This window comes from Symphalangus syndactylus, chromosome 15 (assembly GCF_028878055.3).
Source record: "Symphalangus syndactylus isolate Jambi chromosome 15, NHGRI_mSymSyn1-v2.1_pri, whole genome shotgun sequence".
Taxonomy (NCBI): Eukaryota; Metazoa; Chordata; class Mammalia; order Primates; family Hylobatidae; genus Symphalangus; species Symphalangus syndactylus.
Genome location: NC_072437.2, coordinates 89,404,668 through 89,427,864, shown reverse-complemented (window position 1 = coordinate 89,427,864; position 23,197 = coordinate 89,404,668). Strand labels below are relative to the sequence as shown.

At 38.6% G+C, this 23,197-nt stretch overlaps 1 protein-coding gene across 24 annotated transcripts in view; it reads right to left on the bottom strand.

Moving 5' to 3' along the window:
• Positions 1-23,197, bottom strand: part of WDFY2 (WD repeat and FYVE domain containing 2) — a 314,795-nt gene that overhangs the window by 96,716 nt on the left and 194,882 nt on the right. For all 24 annotated transcript variants that reach the window (XR_010116081.1, XR_008651395.2, XR_010116070.1 and 21 more), the window contains one exon: positions 9,595-9,662. Coding sequence is in view for 9 of the 24 variants with exons in the window: in XM_063619259.1 (XP_063475329.1) it covers positions 9,595-9,662 (68 nt within the window). In the remaining 15 variants the exon portion in view is untranslated. The remainder of the gene's footprint in view (positions 1-9,594; positions 9,663-23,197) is intronic.

Genomic DNA, 23,197 nt, shown 5'->3' with positions numbered 1-23,197 from the left:
AAAAAAACTAGTACTGTGGCCCATACAAAATGGGCTCCCATCCATGCAAGACAAATATCAAAGGGGCAAAACTCTCTGGGGAAGGATAATGAGACAGTAAAGTAAAGGTAACTATGACCCAATGGCAAAGGGAATCCTTTGGCAGGAAGAATAAGAGGAAGTGACAAACATGCAAATTACAGACAAACTGGCTGGAGACTGTTCTATTCCCCCACCTTAAAATTACTTTCTCCAAAGGGTGAGTGAAGTGCCTGACCAGAACCATAAAATTATAATACAGCTGCCCTCCATTGACTTCCTCTATCAAAATTGCATCCCTGAACTCTAGATGAAATAAATATAGCATGATACAAATTGTGAAGATCTATTTATGACCCCCACTTTTAACTGTTTCCCCATGAGAATAACCATACAGAATGAAATGCGTAGGGTGATGCCATTTGCCAAGACTTCTAACATGTATCATGGTATATTTAGGTCGTCTAAGACTTCTTTACTAACCCAATAACTGAAATTCAAGGCCTTGCCACTGGTTTTGTTGATGTTATATTCTAGCTTCCTATATTTTCCCCAACATTTTTATTAAAATTTAGGGGAAAAGGTGATTACAGTTTTTCAGTAAATAGTACAGGACTCATTTTCCATGTTACCTGAATAAGATTTCTCATCTACCTTTTCTGTCTCAGACTAATGACAGTCAAAAGAAATATACTAGAAAAAATTTAGGAAGCAATGAAATGCACAAATAAGATAAAAAGAGAAACTGTGAAGGTCTATGAGAAATGTGACCTCTTATTCTCTCATATTAGTATCAAGACTTTAGATCTGACTGGTCTGTCAGAGTCTCACCTTTAAAATTAGACCCTTTATTTCCTTGAATTCTGGATATTTGGTAAAATAATAAAGAAAGAAAATAAAAGTAAACACTTTCATAACACTGAGTGTTTGGTAAAATGAAGTCTTTGTAACTTAAGACAAATATTCAGCTTAAAATTTAGTGAAAATCAAAACAAAGAGAAGCTCCAGTATGGGTGATTAAATTAATGGCCATATAATTTGAAGGGAGGAAAGCACAGGAGACATAGCCCTAGACAAAGGGGACCCAAGAGATCAGCATAAAATCTCAGCAGAGTCAATAATTAAATGGATTAGAGGGAAAGTGACTATTTACATTTATAATACTTCTATCTCAAAATTGGTATTTTTAAAATTGCCCTTGTTTATTTAAAAATCATGTACTTAAGAGGAGGCAATCTCAAAATATTTCGATTTGGGAGGAAAGTTTTCTAATTTGTTACGTATACCAATAATTCTTTCATTTTGTGACTAATGTATTTTCTGTCCTTTGCTGACCAGTTGAACTTTGCTCAAATAAACACAAGTTTCATTGAAGGTTAAGCTGCGGATTTCAATCACACTGCTTTACAATGCTGAGGGCATTATTTGGCAGGAGACACTAATCTTCCTCATGAGACATTCTGGTTCAAACTTTAAAACTAAATAAACAATGGTGACTTCTGCAAATAAAAACTTCAGGTGCTAACGGTATCCTGGTGAAGTTGAATGTCAAGATTTCACAATAAGAGGGTCTTCAATAGAGCCTCCAATGAGCAATACACCCTGACAAAGCAAAAATTTATGGACACTATTTCATTCAGCCCTGTTTATAATAGAATAATATTTATTAGATTTTCAGTACTCAACACGTTTTATTTTATTAAGCATATCTATATTTAGGACTTCAATTTTCCAGCACTAACAAGCATTTTACATCTAAATCCAACATTTTATTTACTCTACTAACATTAACTATTTAGTTTTCTTTTCATCTAGGCTGAGTAATATCGGCAAAGCGAAAGTGGTAACTCCCAGACAAGTTTTAAGTTACAGTAAAGTGATCTAACTACACTAAATTTTAAAATGCCCCGTCAGGTGACAATCAAAGAATAGTATGCTAAATAAATGCCGTACTTAATCAGATTAAACAATATCTAGCATGTTTAGTTTGGATAATCTATGTTTTCCTTCATTTCCATTAAAAATGAGAAGTTCCAGGCCAGGTGCGGTGACTCACGCCTGTAATCTCAGCACTTTGGGAGGCCGAGGCGGGCGGATCACGATGTCAGGAGATCGAGACCACGGTGAAACCCTGTCTCCACTAAAAATACAAAAAATGAGCCGGGCGCGGTGGCAGGCGCCTGTAGTCCCAGCTACTCGGGAGGCTGAGGCAGGAGAATGGCGTGAACCTGGGAGGCAGAGCTTGCAATGAGCCGAGATCGTGCCACTGCACTCCAGCCTGGGCAACGGAGCGAGACTCCATCCCCCCCCCCCCCAAAAAAAATGAGAAGTTCCTCAGGTACCTTTTTCTTCTTAGTAAATATAGAATTAAAAGATCACATTACATTATGGTTTATAAGAATATGAATAGTAAAAACAACAAATTACACATGGTTCCATAATATAACCTATACCAAAAAGAAAGCAATAAATGGATCAATACATTTCACAACCAGGAACCCAGAGGTTTTTTTGAAGTAAGGTATAAATTAAAACAACAGAATGAGCATATCTCAGGTATATACACATTCTCCCAATCTGCCAAGAAACTCTCTCAACTGAGTTAAAGATGTTTAAAAGTCAGGAAAACAATCACCACCTTATAAAAGCAGAACTGCCAAGTTCATAATTCTAAATATCTTTCTATAATACCACTAATATACTCACATGAACTTTTCCCCCAACTCCAAAACACCCAGCAGAGGAGGTGGAATAAGCACACACACCACCTCCACAGTCTGAAGTTACCGAAAGTCCTCCTTACCAATGGGAAAACTAACACTTTCAACTTACTTACAAAATAACTCATTTCCATTCCAGATAAAAGCATATACACACATTAATCAACGTAATTTTCCAAATCCCCAATTTTAACTTATCTGTTACCTTAAAATTATAGTCCCAATAAATGACAAAAAGAAACCAATCCAGCTACAACCTCACAAAGTAGCCAATTTTTCTTAATAACTCCAGGTTAATATCAGCAATGACAGTAATATTGTTAAACATCAAGAACCTGAAGCCATTTTACAAGTAGTTATTTGGTATATCTAATAACCAAAATATCTTTGCAAATTTGAGAACAAAGATAACAGTTTATCTGTTAGGCTTCAAAACAGAGAAAATGTGAAGGACTTGCCCAAAGTGATTCAGCAAATTGTAGCAAAAATGAAAATCAAATTCCAGTTTCCCACCCAGGCACAAGGTCTAACCTACAAGCCATTTTGAACACTGCAATTGGAAACAATACATTTTTGGAGGTTAAATTCAATGTAAACAATAGACTGTTCAAATATCCTTCCCATAGATATCTTAACTAAGATTATTTATTATATTTAATGTATTCCCTACCATTTGAAATGGCTTTAAAAGCAGATACAATAAAACCAATAAAACCAAACAATACAAATAAGCAAAAAGAAGTTATGACTGAGAGAGAGAGAGAGAGAGAGAGAAAGAGAGAGAGAGTGTGTGTGTGTAAACAGAAAGAAAATTAAAATAAAGATCTGTTAGGAGATTCAGTTAAGTTTCATGTTCCACATTATCCACAATGACGAAGTACCAGATCCCAGGGCTAATGCTACCAATCTTTTCTGCCTCATAATACACACGGAAAATTATATTTGTACAGCCACTGGAATAAACAGAAGAGACTAGCCCTCCCTCCATCCTCTTCTCTACCTCCCTGCTCAGCTAAGGGGATCAGTTCTCATGTTCTAACGTAATCCATTTAGACCACACCAGTAGGCTGTGTCACATAGGCTGGGAAGTTCTGCCTTTGAGAGAGCAAACAGCTCCTGGCCCTCATGTCTGAAAAATATTCCACCTTTTTGCTCCTTCATAAAAGGGGCACTGTACATTAAGGTAGATGATTACTTCAAAAACAGCCATAAAGCACTTCATATAATGTACACATCAGTATAAGCTGAGGGCACAACGAATGAAGGCATTTCTGCAGAGGGCTAACACAAAGTGGGAAAACTCCAAATTTAAAGGAATAATCAGACTATCGTTCATGCTGTTCACCACAAATAGCCTTTCTCTCAAACAGGCTTTTGATAAAAACTGGGAAGCAAGCAGTTCAAAATCACATGTTTCAGAGAGGACTTGAGTTCCTATACTTTAAAACGTTAACTGAACAGGTATCCATACTTGTGTGAAAACTGAGCAGCCCAACCACACTTCAGACTGGGTAAATGTCATCCCACCAGGCCAAGGCAGAGAACTGGGAAGGTGACAAGACAGGTCATTTTATTGCTACGTTAGGTGTGCCTCTTTATTTGTAACTACCTTTGAAAAAATGAAAAAAATGTCTTGCTTGGCTTTGTGGAAAAATTTATAAATACTTAGGAGCCAAAGTAAATTCCATTTGCCTGCCCTGGCAGGAACAGAACCCACAGTGGGTTTCCAATTATCCAACACACCCGGCCTGAGGCTCTAGCCCTCTCAAGCCTCTTATTCACAACATCTTTGGTGGCCAAGTTGATCGATCTATTCTCCATACCCAGGGAGGAGTTGGCAATACATGCCAGGCTTGACATCCAATCCTCCGATAGAGTAAGAAAAATCTCCAACTCTTTCCACCAACTCCTGCAAGAGGTTCCTCTGCTATCTCTCAAAGGACAAAGGTCTGACCCCATGAATGGCAAACCTAGTTGGTAAAGTAAATATGAAATAAATCAACCACAGAAACAGAAATGCTTGTGCTTTTTACATGATTTTTCTCTAAGTGTGATCCAACTATGGTGGTTGAAATTATATCTATTAGAAGCCTGGAACAAATAATCACATTTATGGCTGTAACTGAAACTTGCACTCTTACCCTGAGGGCCTGGTTTACAAGCTCATGCAGGGTCCCAGATGAGTGTGCTGTAAGTTGATACTGTCACAGGCAATGTGCAGCTACTACATAAGATACACCAAGGGGATATTCTTCTTGAAAGAATATTTGATAAGGAAAGGCTCTGATTTCTCATTCATCCATAAAAATCAGCTAGCTCATAGCAAACTACAAAACAAGCCAGGGGTCATCCCCAAATTCTCTATAGAGAGTGGGGTTTAAAATGAACTTTCCTTAGGCAGACTTTGTGACCACGTCCCCATTATGCCTACTTCCCACATTAAAAAACTCACCACACATGATGGTTGGTATTCATGTAATGTCTGCCTTCCCCACCAGATTGTAAACACCGCAAAGACAGGAACAATCTGCCATATTTAACTACTACATCCTTAGTACATCGTACAATGTTGGAGGTGGAAGAAACACTTAACATTTGTTGAATGAACTATCCAAAGAAATTAAACAAGATCAAATACTACTTTTTGCTTTCCTTCTTTACATGCCCTTACCTTTCCCAGGGTATGTTAATCTCAACTCTACTGTGTCACCAATAGGGCCATGACTCAGTCCTTTCTCATTAAAGATCACAGAGATCCAGGAAAAACTGAAAGAGTAGGAATTAGGAGGTGTACAACGAGGCCCGGGCTTAGTCAAATACTTGCAGTTACAAGTAACAGAAATCTGCTCAGGTGAACTTAGGCACAAATGGACATATCCAATAAGAAAGAGTGGTATCTTTCGAGCTCAAAGGCAGAACACAGCCAGGATTCTCAGGGGATTAGGAGGATGAGGAAAATCTTGTGCATCACTTGTTTGGGCTTTCTCTTTATCAGGAGCCAGATGTTCTTCCTTCTCTGGTTCACCCTACCTTTTCTGCAGATCAGCTTTTTTACTCTTTCTCCATGCACACAAATGCCTCACAGCTCTTGGGTTTATATTTTCCCAGTAAAATGGCCCTGCCCAGGCTGAGACTAGCATTTCTGCCTCCAAATTCTAAGTTCCTGGGAAAATCAGATTGGCCCAGGGACAAACAGCCTTAACCAGGCAAGCTTGGTTTTTCCCGGCTCCCTTCTATGGAGGAGGAGCTTCTCAGAAAAGACAGGGTATGAAGACATCTCCCCAAAGCAGTGCTTTAGTTTTTGACCAGGATGCGTCTGCTCTTCTTTCTCTTGTCTGCAACTCCTCCAAGATCACTCAGCCTCATCACACTCTGCCTTTTAAGCTGGTTTCCTGTCATCAAACTTGGCCTTCACTATTTATTCTTTCTCATTCAATGCCTTCCACTTTCTTCCTTTCATTAAACTTCAAATTATTCTCAAAGCTGTAATGCATTTACTCTCTTACCTGGAACATGACAAACACTATATTTAAAAGGTATTTTAATGGACAAAATTAACAAATAAGTCATTTTAATACATGCACAGAATATTTTCTTTTTATTTTCTTCTGTACTTGGAATGCTACTTATTATGTAGTAGAATAAACATAAAATATGGTCATATCTGCTTTGTGGTGTTTATTTTATAGCCTCTGAATACATTGTGCATTTTTACTTATTTTGAAACCAATATCACATAACCATTATTTAAGACTAATACCGAGTAACCTCTTAACAAAACCCCTTTCAATAGGAAGGACTACAAAACAATGCCTTGGAAACTCAAATCTATTTCATGTTCTCTAACTGACTGAAATGTAGCTTATTTCCTCATGCAATAAGATTCTGCCTCTCTCAAGTTAAACAAATCTTAAATTCCTGCCCAGGTCAATTACTATGTCATCTGAATGCATAAGATTCCTAGGAACACAAAAGCCAATTTCTAACCAATTGTGATGAAGATAACTTTCTTTTTCACCTCTACAGAGTAGTAATCTTTTGAATGGATTCAAAAGATCATTTCAAAATGATTTCGAGAGAAATCATCTTGACCATATACATCTTGTTTGTCTGCAAATCCCTGGCATCTAGATCTGTGGCCTGTATACAGTAGATGCACAGTAAATATTTGATTGACTAGCATGTATACTTATATCCATATATTTACCAATCAACACTATATACACATGGCTTTACATGTGTTCATATAAACATGTACATAGATCATCAACATGTTTGCTATAATGTCACAAGACAATGTTTTCAAACCTTAATGTATATTCAAATTATCTACGGTTTGGGTTTGTTTGGTTTTTTTTTTTTTTTTTTTTTTGGGAGACAGAGGGAGAGAGAGGTGGCATCTTGCTATATTGTCCAGGCTAGTCTTGAACTCCTGGCCTCAAAAAATCCTCCCGCCTTGGCCTCCCACAACACTGGGATTACAGACATGATCTAACCCGCCCAGCCTATTTAGGGATTTTGTTAAATGCAGATTTTGATTGAGCAGCTCTGGGGTAGAACCCAAGAGTACATTTCTAATAAGTTCTCAGGTGATGCTGATGCTACTGGCACACAGACCACATTTTGAATAGCAAAGTAATCCTTTTTTAACTCTATTTAGTAGAACAGCAAAGGCAAAGTATACAAATAATCACAAGGTCCTCTTTCTCAAAGTTCACGTTCAGTCATAAGGAAAATGGATGGTAATCCTCTCAGGGAAACACATCTTTATTATCAGACCAAATCCTTCAATAAGTATTTACTGAGCACCTATGCCAGGTGTAAGAGCTATACTGAACTTAAGTCATTCTTGCATATAGCTTAATAAATGATGAAAACACAACTAAAAGCTTCTCTGTATCTCAGTGATATCCAAATAAAGATAGCATTACAGGATGACACCAAAATGTATATGTATAGGGGAAAGGGAATGAGTTAGCAATTAGGATCCTGTGCCTTCATGAGGTTCCTATTAACGCTCTTCTTATCTCAAGAAGATTCTTTGCTTGCCATCCCCAAATTACCATTATTTTGCCCAGGTCGGCCTCTTCTATTTGCAGAGTCATGGGAGCTATTGATCTCTGAGGCCAAACTTCAACTTGCTGGATTACAGCCCTCCCTCATCTCTTACAGTTAGATACTGTGGCAGGTTTGATGAAGAAGTAAGACCAGAAAAAATACTGGTTATATCATTTAAAAAACAGGAAAAAAGGCTAGGCGTGGTGGCTCATGCCTGTAATCCCAGCACTTTGGGTGGCCGAGGCTGGTGGGTTACCTGAGGTCAGGAGTTCGAAACCAGCCTGGCCAACATGGTGAAACCCCATCTCTACTAAAAATATAAAAATTAGCTGGGTGTGGTGGCATGTGCCTGTAGTCTCAGCTACTTGGGAGGCTGAGGGAGGAGAATCGTTTGAACTCGGGAGGTGGAGGTTGCAGTGAGCCAAGATCGCAATACTGCACTCCAGCCTAGGCAACAGAGGGAGACTCTATCTCAAAAACAAATAAACAAACAAAAAAACAGGAAAAAAAACCCTAGAGAATTCTCTACTTTTCCATTTATCTAAACCCTCATCACTGCCATGGCTTAAAAAGAAAGTTCAGCTTGATCCTATAATGTACGACAGTATCTTCTAGAAGCAAAACATGTAAAGGAAGGATATAGCATTCAGAATTACAAGAAGTTTCTTCTTCCCAAAAGAAGGGTTGAATACTTTGTTCAGCTTGGTTGTCATTGTCTATTTACTACAAAATTCTAAAGACATGCAAAGCCTCAAAGATAATTTGAAAATCATTTAAAATTATTATATCATTAATAATCATTTGTTTATAAACAAGCAAAATTGTTGTTTGAGTTATTACAGTATTCTTTCGCCAGAAGCAGAATTTTAAGCAAATCTACAATTTAGCATGAATTTATTTTGGCATATGCTTCTGAAACTGGGATACTTATATCAAGAGATGAGGTGTACACTGCAGCAAGCCAGAAGGTATAGGAGTCCAAATAACAAACCTGGGGGATTTTTCTACAATGTCAATTTTAATTAAGGTTTGAAGGGTGGGAAGTAAGGGAAATGTTTAATACAAGTAATAATAAATTTAAATAATTATTTTACGCTAAAATAAACACGGGATAGGATGCCCAAACTTCATTAATTTTAAAGATAAAAGACTAGACTAAAAAGAAATTTCCTATTCTGGGGGGCCAGGTCTTCTTCAGTTGAGGGGAAGCTTCTGCCAGTGGGATAATCTAAGAATCACACATATCTTTTCTTTTAAAAGTGTACTTGGAAGATTCATTATTTATCAGTGCAAGGACGTAATTCTCAGATAAGATCTTGGGGAAATGAAATCAACTTCTAATTAGAATGTTTCAATCCTAAGCAAATCCTTTTGAGAACTGAATGCTCAATGCTGAATGTCTTGAATTTGAATAAATTATGTAACAATAAGGCAAGGACAAATTTACTTCACAAATGTAATCACTGGACAAAATTCTGAATTGCCTAAGGACATACTTTACAAAATAGCTGAACAAAAAGTTGGAAAAGAGAGGGAGACTGCTGTAATCAGAAAGCCTACGTGCTGTAGTCTTTCTTCCATTAATCTTATTCAGAAGCTATGAATATAGAGTCAATTTCAGAACAATCTGCTTACTTTACATAGTGAAAGCCTTAGAAAATCTAAAATGATTTAATATGGTACTTTTCATTATAATGAGAATCCCAACCTCAGTCTTCTCTACTTAAGAAGAAAATACAGAGAAGGCAATCTGGGAAGGACATGTCTGGTTTTTCAAGACAGAGATTTGGATACTTACAAGGCATTGCATGGTATATGCTTGGCCAATACTGCCCACTGTCTCTCTTTAACCAAACACGAACTGTCCTACAACAGAAGAAAATATGTACATGAAATCACATTATTCTTAGCCATGGGAAAATGCCGATACATAGAAGACAAACCTCTTAATATTATACATAGAGAGAGGCCAGGCGCAGTGGCTCACGCCTGTCCCAGCACTTTGAAAGGCTGAGGTAGGCGGATCACTTGAGGTCAGGAGTTCGAGACCAGCCTGACCAACATGGTGAAACCCTGTCTCTACTGAAAATAAAAAAATTAGCTGAGAGTAGTGGTGTGTGCCTGTAATCCCATCTACTCGGGAGGCTGAGGCAGGAGAATCACCTAACCCGGGAGGCGGAGGTTGCAGTGAGTCAAGATCACGCCACTGCACTCCAGCCTGGGTAACAGAGAGAAACTCCGTCTTGAAAAAAAAAATAAGAGAGAGAATATCTTAACATACCTATGTATCTTAACCATAAATACATATAAATGAACACCATATATACCTGTCTAAAGATTCTATATTCCTTAAACTTGCGGCTTCTACATATTTAGAATTATATGTAACTCTTCAAATATCATGCCACACGTGTGTAATCATGATAGTGTTTGAAAATTATTATTTTCATTCTTGTTGTTTTGCCTTTCCAAGCATCTGACCTTTGCTCTTGACGACTGGAAGCATTCATCTTACTGGGGAACTATTTGGTTTTATTAGTGAAGGGACTACAAAGAGATCAAATGAAAAAATATGCAGTATCTGACATGAACAGAAGGATTATGTGGTCCATGGTCTTGTAAGCCAAGCCATTGTCTCAAGGGAGTTTTTCTAAACATGCTCAAGTAATTATAAGCTCTGAGGCAGATTTTCTGAGCTAGTGGTGTCCATGGGGCTTGCTATGGAACACAGTGATGCTGTAGCAAAGGCTGTGCATGAAGTTCCAGGCCAACAGCTGTAGAGAGACAAGGCAGACAACTAGGAAAAGTCAGAGAACAGACGCCAAAGACTCAACTAGCTGGGAAGTATCATGATGTTCTGACCAAACAGAAAGGCCCGACCATGAATTATACTAGCCATAACATCATCAGCATATGTCAGCAAGGCAAACACAAGTAGGAGATTGAAAGGTATTATCCTGGAGACCAGAGGAAACAGTGAACATCAAACATACGGAAAAAGTCAGTGTCCCACTGCCAGGGATCATATGCCACACAACTCACCCCACACTCTTAAGCCATCCCAGGGTTAAAAGCAGAGTGACAAACTGAGCACTTTTATCTCAGAGAGAGTTGGAAACTTCCTAAAGATACCATTTAAGTCATCACACTGGACTAAGTTTTAAATTATATTGGATATCTGCCACCTGCCCCACTCCAGCTAATCAGGAGTAGGCTGTGCGCGGTGGCTCACACCTGTAATCCCAGCACATTGGGAGGCCAAGGTGGGCAGATCACCGGAGGTCAGGAGTTCGAAACCAGCCTGGCCAACATGACAAAACCCTGTCTCTACTAAAAATACAAAAATTAGCAGGGTGTGGTGGTGGACGCCTATAATCCCAGCTACTCAGGAGGTTAAGGCAGGAGAATCGCTTGAACCTGGGAGGCAGAGGTTGCACTGAGCCGAGATGGCGCCATTACACTCCTGCCTGGGCGACAGAGCAAGACTCTGTCTCAAAAACAATAAATTAATTAAAAAATAAATAAATAATTAGTAGGAAAAAGACTAGACCAACTACAGATATAATAAAGAAAGAACATTTAAGTTATGATGTAGTGATATGTAGTGACACCACTATATATACATGCAAAATTCAGTCTTTTTGGTCAATTATATTAATTTGTGAGGTAAACAGATACAATGGTAAATAACTTATAAGAATTAAATCGATGCACACACATACTGCTAATATAGCGATACGCATATCAGCATTCACTCTTCTCTTAAACGAGTTCTTTTTACAATACATGTTAATACAACATTGTTATATTGAGATTATCACCTCAATAAGAATCAATACCAGAGTAACATCACAGAAGATGGTGGAGTAAGACACTCCAAAATCAGTCCCTCCACAAAACCAACTACTAAGCTGGCAAGAACTGTCAGCCCCATCCCTACGGCAAGCAGCCATGGGACTGCGGCTCATATTCCTTGAGTGGCCTGCTTGTACCAGGAAGCAAACATTGTCCTCCACAGTTTGTAGGGGGTGTGTTTTGATTTGCCTGGAAATTCACTGAGAGATTTAACCAAAAGCTGGCTATTGTTTCAAACCCCTAGGGCTGAAGGGCTTCCCAAGCAGTGTCTTTCAAAAGAAATTAGAGACAGAAACTTTTTTATCCTTACCGGATGCAGGCATTTAAGGAAATCACTGGCTGACCTCAGACATAACAGAACAGAGACCTCAGTGATCACATACAACAAGGAATATAGTCTTTGCAAAAATAATTTGGAAAAGTCACTAAACAAATGGATAACTACAGCACTCAACAAGTAAGAACAGCAACCTCTGGAGAGGGAGAATTATATGACTTCCAGAATTACTGCATTATAATATTCAAAATGTCCAGTTCTCAACAAATATTGCAAAGTATACAAAGAAAAAGGAAAAGAAAAACAAATAAACTGACAGAAAATTGACAGAAATTCACAGAAAAAAAAAAAAGAAATTGACAGAAACCATCCATGAAGAAGCTAAAACAGGCTTACTATACCAAGACTTTAACAGTTTTAAACAGACAAAGAACAAAGGAAATCAGGACAAGGTTGTATGAACAAATGGGGAATATCAATAAAGAGACAGAAATTTCAAAAGGGAATCAAAGAGAAATTCTGGAACTGAAAAGTACAACAGCTGAAATGAAAAATTCCATAATGAGGTTCAACAGCAGGTTTGAGAGTCAGAAGAGACAGCAAACCTGAAGATGGGACAACTGAAATTTCCCAGTCTGAGGAGAAGAAAGAAAAAAGAATAAAGAATAACAAATAGAGCGTAAGAGACCTATGGGACATCATCAAGTGTACCAACATATGCAATATGGAATTCCTATAGTAAGATAGATGAATTCTCTATCTAGCTGCACTATCCTTCCAAATGAAAGGGAAATTAAGACATTCTCAGATAAACAAAAGCTAATGAAATTCATTACTGGTAGATCTTCCTTACAAGAAATGTTAAAAGGAGTTTTTCAGGCTGAAACAAAAGGACACTAGATGGTAACCTGAAGCCATACAAGAATTAAAGATTACTGGTAAATTTTAGTCACCACAAGACTAAATATAAAAGCAAGTATCACTGTATATTTTGTTTATAACTCCTCTTTCTGTTTCCTAAATGGATTAACAGACATATGCATAAAACAAGAATTTTAAGTCTATCTATGTAAATGGGCAACAAAAGGGGTAGGAACAGAGCTAACTAGGAGCAGAGTTAATGTACACTAGTAAAAATAAATTGATATCAATTCAAACTAGATGATATAAATGTAGGTATACAGAAGAGAAAAATAAGGGAATCAAAATGGTACATGAGAAAAAATCAAACGTAAAACAAAGCAATAGTGGAGAAAAATTGAGAAACAAAAAACAAAGAGATTTAAGACACAAAAAATAAATAGCGAAATGGCAGAAGTCTTTCCTTATCAGCAATCACTTTAAATATAAATGAATTAAATTCATAAATTAAAAACAGAGACTGGTAGAAATGAATTTAAAAAAAAATATGGTCCAACTTTTTGCTACTTAAATGAGACTCACTTTAAACCCAAAGACACAAATAGGTTGAAAATTAAACAATAAAAAAGACATTCCATTCAAATAGTAACCAAAAGAAAGCTAGGTGGGTATAGAGATAACAGATAAAATAGTTTTTGAGTCAAAACTTATTACAAGAGACAAGGACACTATGTATTGACAAAAGGGTCAATTCATCAAAAAAACAATAATTGCAAATATATATACTCCAAAGAACAGAGCCCCTAAAATATTAATATACGAAAAGTAAGCACTGACAGAACTGAAGGGAGAAATAGAGAGTTCTACAATAATTGCAGACTTTCACTTGCAATAAAAGATAGAACATCCATACATATAAGGAAACAGAAGACTTGAACAACACTACAAACCAACTAGATCTAATGATATATAAACAACACTCCAACCAACAACAACAGAACATACATGTTTTTCTGAAGTACACATGGAACATTCTCTAGGATTGCTCAGCTGTTAGGCTGTAAAACAATTCTTAATAAATTTTAAGATTGAAATCATACAAAGTATCTTCTCCAACTATAAGGGAATGAGGCTAAAATCAATAACAAAAAGAACTTGGGAAGAAGTAACTAAGAAAATTAGAAGATACTTCCAGATGAATGAAAACAAAAGCGCAACACATTAAAATGTATTAGGGGCTGTGAACGCAGTACTCAGGAAGAAATGTATAGCTATAAATGCCTATATTAAAAAAGAAGATCACAAATCAATAACCTAATTTTATACCTTAAAGAAAAGCAAACTAAACCCAAAGCCAGCAAAGGAAGGAAATAACAAAGGCTAGAGCAGGAAAAAAAAAAAAAAAAAGACAGAGAAAGATAGAGAATCAATGAAACAAAAGGTCAGTTCTTTGAAAAGATCAGCAAAAGTAACAAACCTTTAGCTAAACAGAAATTTAAAGGATTATAGGAGAAAATTTATATGCCAGCCAATTAGATCATCCAGATTAAATAAACAAATTCCTAGAAACATACAATCTACCAATACTGACTCAAGAAGAAATGGATAATCTCAACAAACCTATTACAAGTAGAGACTGAATCAATAATCTAAAATTTCTCAACAAAGAAAAGTGCAAGATGGCTTCACTGGCGAGGTCAAACACTTAAAGGAGAATGAATGACAATCCTATGCAAACTTCAGAAAAATGGAAGAGGAGAAAATACTTTATAAAACATTCTATGAAAGCTGGACAAAGACAGCGGAAGAAAACTACAGACTTAAATATTCATGAAAAGAGACTCAAAACTCCACAACAAAATATTAGTAAGCCAAGTTCAACAGCACATTAAAACTATTATATACCATGACTGAGTGTGATTTATCCCAGGAATGCAAGGGTAGTTCAATATAAGAAAATCAATCAATGTGATACGGCACACTAATAGAATGAACACACACACACACACACACACACCCCTCAATAGACACCAAAAATGCATTTGACAAAATTCAACAATCTTTCATGAAAAAAAACATAGCATACTAGGAGTAGAAGAAAATTTCCTTAACCGAATAAAAGATATTCATGAAAAAGCCACACAACATCCTACTCAATAAAAAGGGAAAACATACTCCTGAAAATCAGTAATAAGGATGCTCAATTTCATCACTGCTATTCAAAATTATTGGAAGTCCCAGCCAGAGTAATTAGGCAAATAAAAGAAATATAAGGCATCCAAACTGGAAAGGGAGATGTAAAACTATTTCTACTGGAAGATGACATAATTCTACTTATAGAAAATCCTAAATAATCCACTCAAGAAAAAAAGACTGAAGTTAATAAATTAAGCAAAGTTACAAGGTGCAAGATCAGCAAACAGAAACCATCTGTGTTTCTAATAACAAACATTTCTAAAGAAATTACAGCCCCGAAAACACTTTACATATATATTTAATCTTTACAATACCCTATTAAATAGAGCTCTCTTCACTAAATGTACTACCCTCCTTATGCCAACTTGTATTAAAGGCAATTGATAAATCTTTACACCTAAAAATAAAAGTACAGTATATAAAAATACCTGTTCTCTTATCTCCTGAGGTACAAGAGCAGTTTAAAAAAGAAAAAAAAGGTTCTGCATCTTAGAGATCAAAAGTGCCATTTGGATGGTTAGGAATTTCCTAAATGAATGTGAATTTTACTATACAAAGCCTTAGAAGTAAGTTTTAATTTTTCTGAAAATTGTTATTTTAAAAGAAACACGAAAAACACCTTTCCCTGAAGAAAATTTTCAGAAAATGACAACTATGGTTAAGAGCCATATTAAGCCAGCAGAGGTTAGGGTATTGGGGGAAAAAAAATGTCTGGGTGGAGCCAAGATGGCCGAATAGGAACAGCTCCAGTCTACAGCTCCCAGCGTGAGCCACGCAGAAGACGAATGATTTCTGCATTTCCAACTGAGGTACTGGGTTCATCTTACTGGGGATTGTTGGATAGTAGGTGCAGGACAGTGGGTGCAGCGCACCGAGCGTGAGCCAAAGCAGGGCGAGGCATCGCCTCACGTGGGAGGCGCAAGGGGTCAGGGAGTTCCCTTTCCTAGCCAAGGAAAGGGGTGACAGACGGCACCTGGAAAATCAGGTCCCACCATAATACTGCGCTTTTTTGATGGTCTTAGCAAATGGCACACCAGGAGGTTGTATCCTGCGCCTGGCTCGGAGGATCCTACGCCCACAGAGCCTCCCTCATTGCTAGCACAGCAGTCTGAGATCAAACTGCAAGGTGGCAGTGAGGCTGGGGGAGGGGCGCCTGCCATTGCCTAGGCTTGAGTAGGTAAACAAAGCAGCCAGGAAGCTCAAACTGGGTGGAACCCACCACAGCTCAAGGAGGCCTGCCCGCCTCTGTAGACTCCACCTCTGGGGGCAGGGCATAGACAAACAAAAGGCAGCAGAAACCTCTGCAGACTTAAATGTCCCTGTCTGACAGCTTTGAAGAGAGTAGTGGTTCTCCCAGCACACAGCTTGAGATCTGAGAACAGACAGACTGCCTCCTCAAGTGGGTCCCTGACCCCCAAGTAGCCTAACTGGGAGGCACCCCCCAAGTAGGGGCAGACTGACACCTCACATGGTTGGGTACTCCTCTGAGACAAAACTTCCAGAGGAATGATCAGGCAGCAACATTTGCTGTTCACCAGTATCCGCTGTTCTGCAGCCTCTGCTGCTGATACCCAGGCAAACAGGGTCTGGAGTGGACCTCCGGCAAACTCCAACAGACCCACAGCTGAGGGTCCTGACTGTTAGAAGGAAAACTAACAAACAGAAAGGACATCCATACCAAAACCCCATCTGTACATCATCATCATCAAATACCAAAAGTAGATAAAACGACAAAGATGGGGAAAAAACATAGCAGAAAAAATGAAAATTCTAAAAACCAGAGCACCTCTCCTTCTCCAAAGGAATGCACCTCCTCACCAGCAACGGAACAAAGCTGGACGGAGAATGACTTTGACAAGTTGAGAGAAGAAGGCTTCAGATAATCAAACTACTCTGAGCTGAAGGAGGAAGTACAAACCCATGGCAAAGAAGTTAAAAACCTTGAAAAAAGATTAGACGAATGGCTAACTAGAATAACCAATGCAGAGAAGTCCTTAAAGGACCTGATGGAGCTGAAAACCATGGCACGAGAACTATGTGACAAATGCACAAGCCTCAGGAGCCAATTCAATCAACTGGAAGAAAGGGTATCAGTGATGGAAGATTGAATGAAATGAAGTGAGAAGAGAAGTTTAGAGAAAAAAGAATAAAAAGAAACGAACGAAGCCTCCAAGAAATATGGGACTATGTGAAAAGACCAAATCTATGTCTGATTGGTGTACCTGAAAGTGACAGGGAGAATGGAACCAAGCTGGAAAACACTCTGCAGGATATTATCCAGGAGAATTCCCCAATCTAGCAAGGCAGGCCAACATTCACATTCAGGAAATACAGAAAAGGCCACGAAGATACTCCTCAAGAAGGGCAACTCCAAGATACATAATTGTCAGATTCACCAAAGTTGAAATGAAGGAAAAAATGTTAAGGGCAGCCAGAGAGAAAGGTCGGCTTACCCACAAAGGGAGGCCCATCAGACTAACAGCTGATCTCTCGGCAGAAACTCTATAAGACAGAAGAGAGTGGGGGCCAATATTCAACATTCTTAAAGAAAAGAATTTTCAACCCAGAATTTCATATCCGCCAAAATAAGCTTCATAAGTGAAGGAGAAATAAAATCCTTTACAGACAAGCAAATGCTGAAAGATTTTGTCACCACCAGGCCTGCCCTACAAGAGCTCCTGAAGGCAGCACTAAACATGGAAAGGAACAACCGGTACCAGCCACTGCAAAAACATGCCAAAGTGTAAAGACCAGTGAGGCTAGGAAGAAACTGCATCAACTAACGAGCAAAATAACCAGCTAACATCATAATGACAGGATCAAATTCACACATAACAATATTAATCTTAACTGTAGAAGGGCAACATGCTCCAGCTGAAAGAAACAGACTGGCAAATTGGATAAAGAGTCAAGACCCATCAGTGTGCTGTATTCAGGAAACCCATCTCACATGCAGAGACACACATAAGCTCAAAATAAAGGAATGCAGGAAGATCTACCAAGCAAATGGAAAACAAAAAAGGCAGGGGTTGCAATCCTAGTGTCTGATAAAACAGACTTTAAACCAACAAAGATCAAAAGAGACAAAGAAGGCCATTACATAATGGTAAAGGGATCAATTCAACAAGAAGAGCTAACTATCCTAAATATATATGCACCCACACGAGCACCCAGATTCATAAAGGAAGTCCTTAGAGACCTACAGAGAGACTTAGACTCCTACACAATAATAATGGGAGAGTTTAACACCCCACTGTCAACATCAGACAGATCAACAAGACAGAAAGTTAACAAGGATATCCAGGAATTGAACTCAGCTCTGCACCAAGGGGACCTAATAGACATCTACAGAACTCTCTACCCCAAATCAACAGAATATACATTCTTCTCAGCACCACACCACACCTATTCCAAAATTGACCACACAGTTGGAAGTAAAGCACTCCTCAGCAAATGTAAAAGAACAGAAATTATAACAAACTGTCTCTCAGACCACAGTGCAATCAAACTAGAACTCAGCATTAAGAAACTCACTCAAAACTGCTCAACTACATGGAAACTGAACAACCTGCCCCTAAATGACTACTGGGTACATAATGAAATGAAGGCAGAAATAAAGATGTTCTTTGAAACCAATGAGAACAAAGACACAACATACCAGAATCTCTGGGACACATTCAAAGCAGTGTGTAGAGGGAAATTTATAGCACTAAATGCCCACAAGAGAAAGCAGGAAAGATCTAAAATGGACACCCTAACATGACAATTAAAAGAACTAGAGAAGCAAGAGCAAACACATTCAAAAGCTAGCAGAAGGCAATAAATAACTAAGATCAGAGCAGAACTGAAGGAAATAGACACAAAAAACCCTTCAAAAAATCAATGAATTCAGGAGCTGGTTTTTTGAAAAGATCAACAAAACTGATAGACTGCTAGCAAGACTAATAAGAAAAGAGAGAAGAATCAAATAGACACAATAAAAAATGATAAAGGGGATATCACCACCAATCCCACAGAAATACAAACTACCATCAGAGAATACTATAAACACCTCTAAGCAAATAAACTAGAAAATCTGGAAGAAACGGATAAATTCCTCGACACATGCACCCTCCCAAGACTAAACCAGGAAGAAGGTGAATCTCTGAATAGACCAATAACAGGCTCTGAAATTGAGGCAGTAATTAATAGCCTACCAACCAATAGCTATTAATTAAAAAAAGTCCAGGACCAGATGGATTCACAGTCGAATTCTACCAGAGGTACAAGGAGGAACTGGTACCATTCCTTCTGAAACGATTCCAATCAACAGAAAAAGAGGGAATCCTTCCTAACTCATTTTATGAGGCCAGCATCATCCTGATGCCAAAGCCTGGCAGAGACACCACAAAAAAAGAGAGAATTTTAGACCAATATCCCTGATGAACATCGGTGCAAAAATCCTCAATAAAATAGTGGCAAACCGAATCCAGCAGAATATCAAAAAGCTTATCCACCATGATCAAGTGGCTTCATCCCTGGGATGCAAGTCTGGTTCAACATATGCAAATCAATAAACATAATCCAGCATATAAACAGAACGACAAAAACCACATGATTATCTCAATAGATGCAGAAAAGGCCTTTGACAAAATTCAACAACCTTCATGCTAAAAACTCTCAATAAATTAGGTATTGATGGGATGTATCTCAAAATAATAAGAGCTATCTGTGACAAACCCACAGCCAATATCATACTGAATGGGCAAAAACTGGAAGCATTCCCTTTGAAAATGGGCACAAGACAGGGATGCTCTCTTTCACCACTCCTATTCAACATAGTGCTGGAAGTTCTGGCCAGGGCAATCAGGCAGGAGAAGGAAATAAAGGGTATTCAATTAGGAAAAGAGGAAGTCAAATTGTCCCTGTTTGCAGATGACATGATTGTATATCTAGAAAACCCCATCGTCTCAGCCCAAAATCTCCTTAAGCTGATAAGCAACTTCAGCAAAGTCTCAGGATACAAAATCAGTGTGCAAAAATCACAGGCATTCTTATACACCAATAACAGACAAACAGAGAGCCAAATCATGAGTGAACTCCCATTCACAATTGCTTCAAAGAGAATAAAATACCTAGGAATCCAACTTACAAGGGATGTGAAGGACCTCTTCAAGGAGGACTACAAACCACTGCTCAACGAAATAAAAGAGGATACAAACAAATGGAAGAACATTCCATGCTCATGGGTAGGAAGAATCAATATCGTGAAAATGGCCATACTGCCCAAGGTAATTTATACGTTCAATGCCATCCCCATCAAGCTACCAATGATTTTCTTCACAGAATTGGAAAAAACTACTTTAAAGTTCATATGGAACCAAAAAAGAGCCTACATTGCCAAGTCAATCCTAAGCCAAAAGAACAAAGCTGGAGGCATCACGCTACCTGACTTCAAACTATACTACAAGGCCACAGTACCCAAAACAGCATGGTACTAGTACCAAAACAGAGATACAGACTAATGGGACAGAACAGAGCCCTCAGAAATAATGCCACACATCTACAACTATCTGATCTTTGACAAACCTGACAAAAATAAGAAATGAGGAAAGGATTCCCTATTTAATAAATGGTGCTGGGAAAACTGGCTAGCCATATGCAGAAAGCTGAAACTGGACCCCTTCCTTACACCTTATACAAAAATTAATTCAAGATGGATTAAAGACTTAAATGTTAGACCTAAAACCATAAAAACCCTAGAACAAAACCTAGGCAATACCATTCAGGACATAGGCATGGGCAAGGACTTCACGTCTAAAACACCAAAAGCAATGGCAACAAAAGCCAAAATTGACAAATGGGATCTAATTAAACTAAAGAGCTTCTGCACAGCAAAAGAAATTACCATCAGAATGAACAGGCAACCTACAGAATGGGAGAAAATTTTTGCAATCTACTCATCTGACAAAGGGCTAATATCCAGAATCTACAATGAACTCAAACAAATTTACAAGAAAAAAACAAACAACCCCATCAAAAAGTGGGCGAAGGATATGAACAGACACTTCTCAAAAGAAGACATTTATGCAGCCAAAAGACACATGAAAAAATGCTCATCATCACTGGCCATCAGAGAAATGCAAATCAAAACCACAAAGACATACCATCTCACACCAGTTAGAATGGCGATCATTAAAAAGTCAGGAAACAACAGGTGCTGGAGAGGATGTGGAGAAATAGGAACACTTTTACACTGTTGGTGGGACTGTAAACTAGTTCAACCATTGTGGAAGACAGTGTGGTGATTCCTCAGGGATCTAGAACTAGAAATACCATTTGACCCAGCCATCCCATTACTGGGCAATACCCAAGAGATTATAAATCATGCTGTTATAAAGACATATGCACACGCATGTATGTTGCGGCACTATTCACAATAGCAAAGACTTGGAACCAACCCAAATGTCCAACAATGATAGACTGGATTAAGAAAATGTGGCACAATACACCATGGAATATGATGCAGCCATAAAAAGTGATGAGTTCATGTCCTTTGTAGGGACATGAATGAAGCTGGAAACCATCATTCTCAGCAAACTATCGCAACGACAAAAACCAAACACCGCATGTTCTTACTCATATGTGGGAACTGAAAATGAGAACACTTGGACACAGGAAGGGGAACATCACATACCGGGGCCAGGCCTTGTGGGGTAGGGGGAGGGGGGATAGATAGCACTAGGAGATATACCTAATGTTAAATGACGAGTTAATGAGTGCAGCACACCAACATGACACATGTATACATATGTAACAAACCTGCACGTTGTGCACATGTACCCTAAAACTTAAAGTATTAAAAAAAAAAAGTCTGACCGCTGAAAAGCAGGGAAAGTGTCCTTTCACCCCCCACATAAAGCCCTGGGTTCACAGTAACAGGACAGGGCCAAATGCATTGCACAGTCCATCTTGCACATGCTGTTTTCTTCTCTCCCTGCCTCTTCCTCTCTCCCAAGCTCCTAGCACGAGGCACAAACCAACACTGGGAGAAGACAATGCTCATTAAAAATACCAAGATGAGGTAGCCCATAGTGGGTCTCAAGTAGTTCAGCAACTGGGCTATTTATTTTTATTTTTTATTTTTTGAGACCGAGTCTCACTCTGTTGCCCAGGCTGGAGTGCAACGGCACGACCTTGGCTCACTGCAACCTCCACCTCCCAGGATCAAGTGATTGTCCTGCCTCAGCCTCTTGAGTAGCTGGGATTACAGGTGCATGCCACCACACTAGGGTAATTTTTGTATTTTTAGTAGAGATGGGGTTTCACCATATTGGCTAGGCTGGTCTCGAACCTCTGACCTCAAGCAATCCACCTGCCTTGGCCTCCCAAAGTGCTGAAATTACAGGCGTGAGCCACTGCGCCTGGCCTGAGCTATTTAAAAACAGCATAATTTCATTCTATGTTGGATATAGCTGATCACATTTCAACAGGTTAAAATTACTTTTAAATATCAGCCCTACTCCTTAGACCTAAAACAAAATTGATTTTTATTTTATTTATATTTTACTTTAAGTTCCGGGATATATGTGCAGAATGTGCAGGTTTGTTACGTAGGTATAAGTGTGCCATGGTAGTCTGCTGTACCTATTGACCCATCCTCTAAGTTCCCTCCCCTAGCCCCAAAATTGCTTCTTTAAGTTAAAATGGATGTTAGATAAATTGTGGTGTTTATATCAAAGCTCTACTAGGATCAGTGCTGGTTTGCTCCTTGACTAGGCTATAAATGCAAGCAGAGAAGGAACCACATTTTACCATATTTGATATTTGCCCCAAGGTCAAGCACTGTATCAGGCCCAAAACTGGTGCTCATTGTTTGTGAAAGATTAAAAGAATCAATCAAAAAACTCTCCCTATGGCCATGGCCACCCCAACCTACCTGTCCACTGTCAGGAAGTCCTCTGATTGCACTTGGACAGACAACTAGTGCAAAAAGGCAGCAAGGAAGCTAGGTTGATACTGAGAAGTCTATACACTGTGCTGCATAAGATGATGGGAGGGAACTATGAATCCTTAATTGCACAGCTCCAGCCTTTATTTCCTAAAGAAATACTGATGGGCAGGGAATTCCCATGTGCCTCCCATCTCACCCCAACTCTCTCCAAAGGACTAAATTCAGTGCCTGCCTAGTTACAACCTTAACTTGAACAAATGCGACCTCAGGGACAGCATT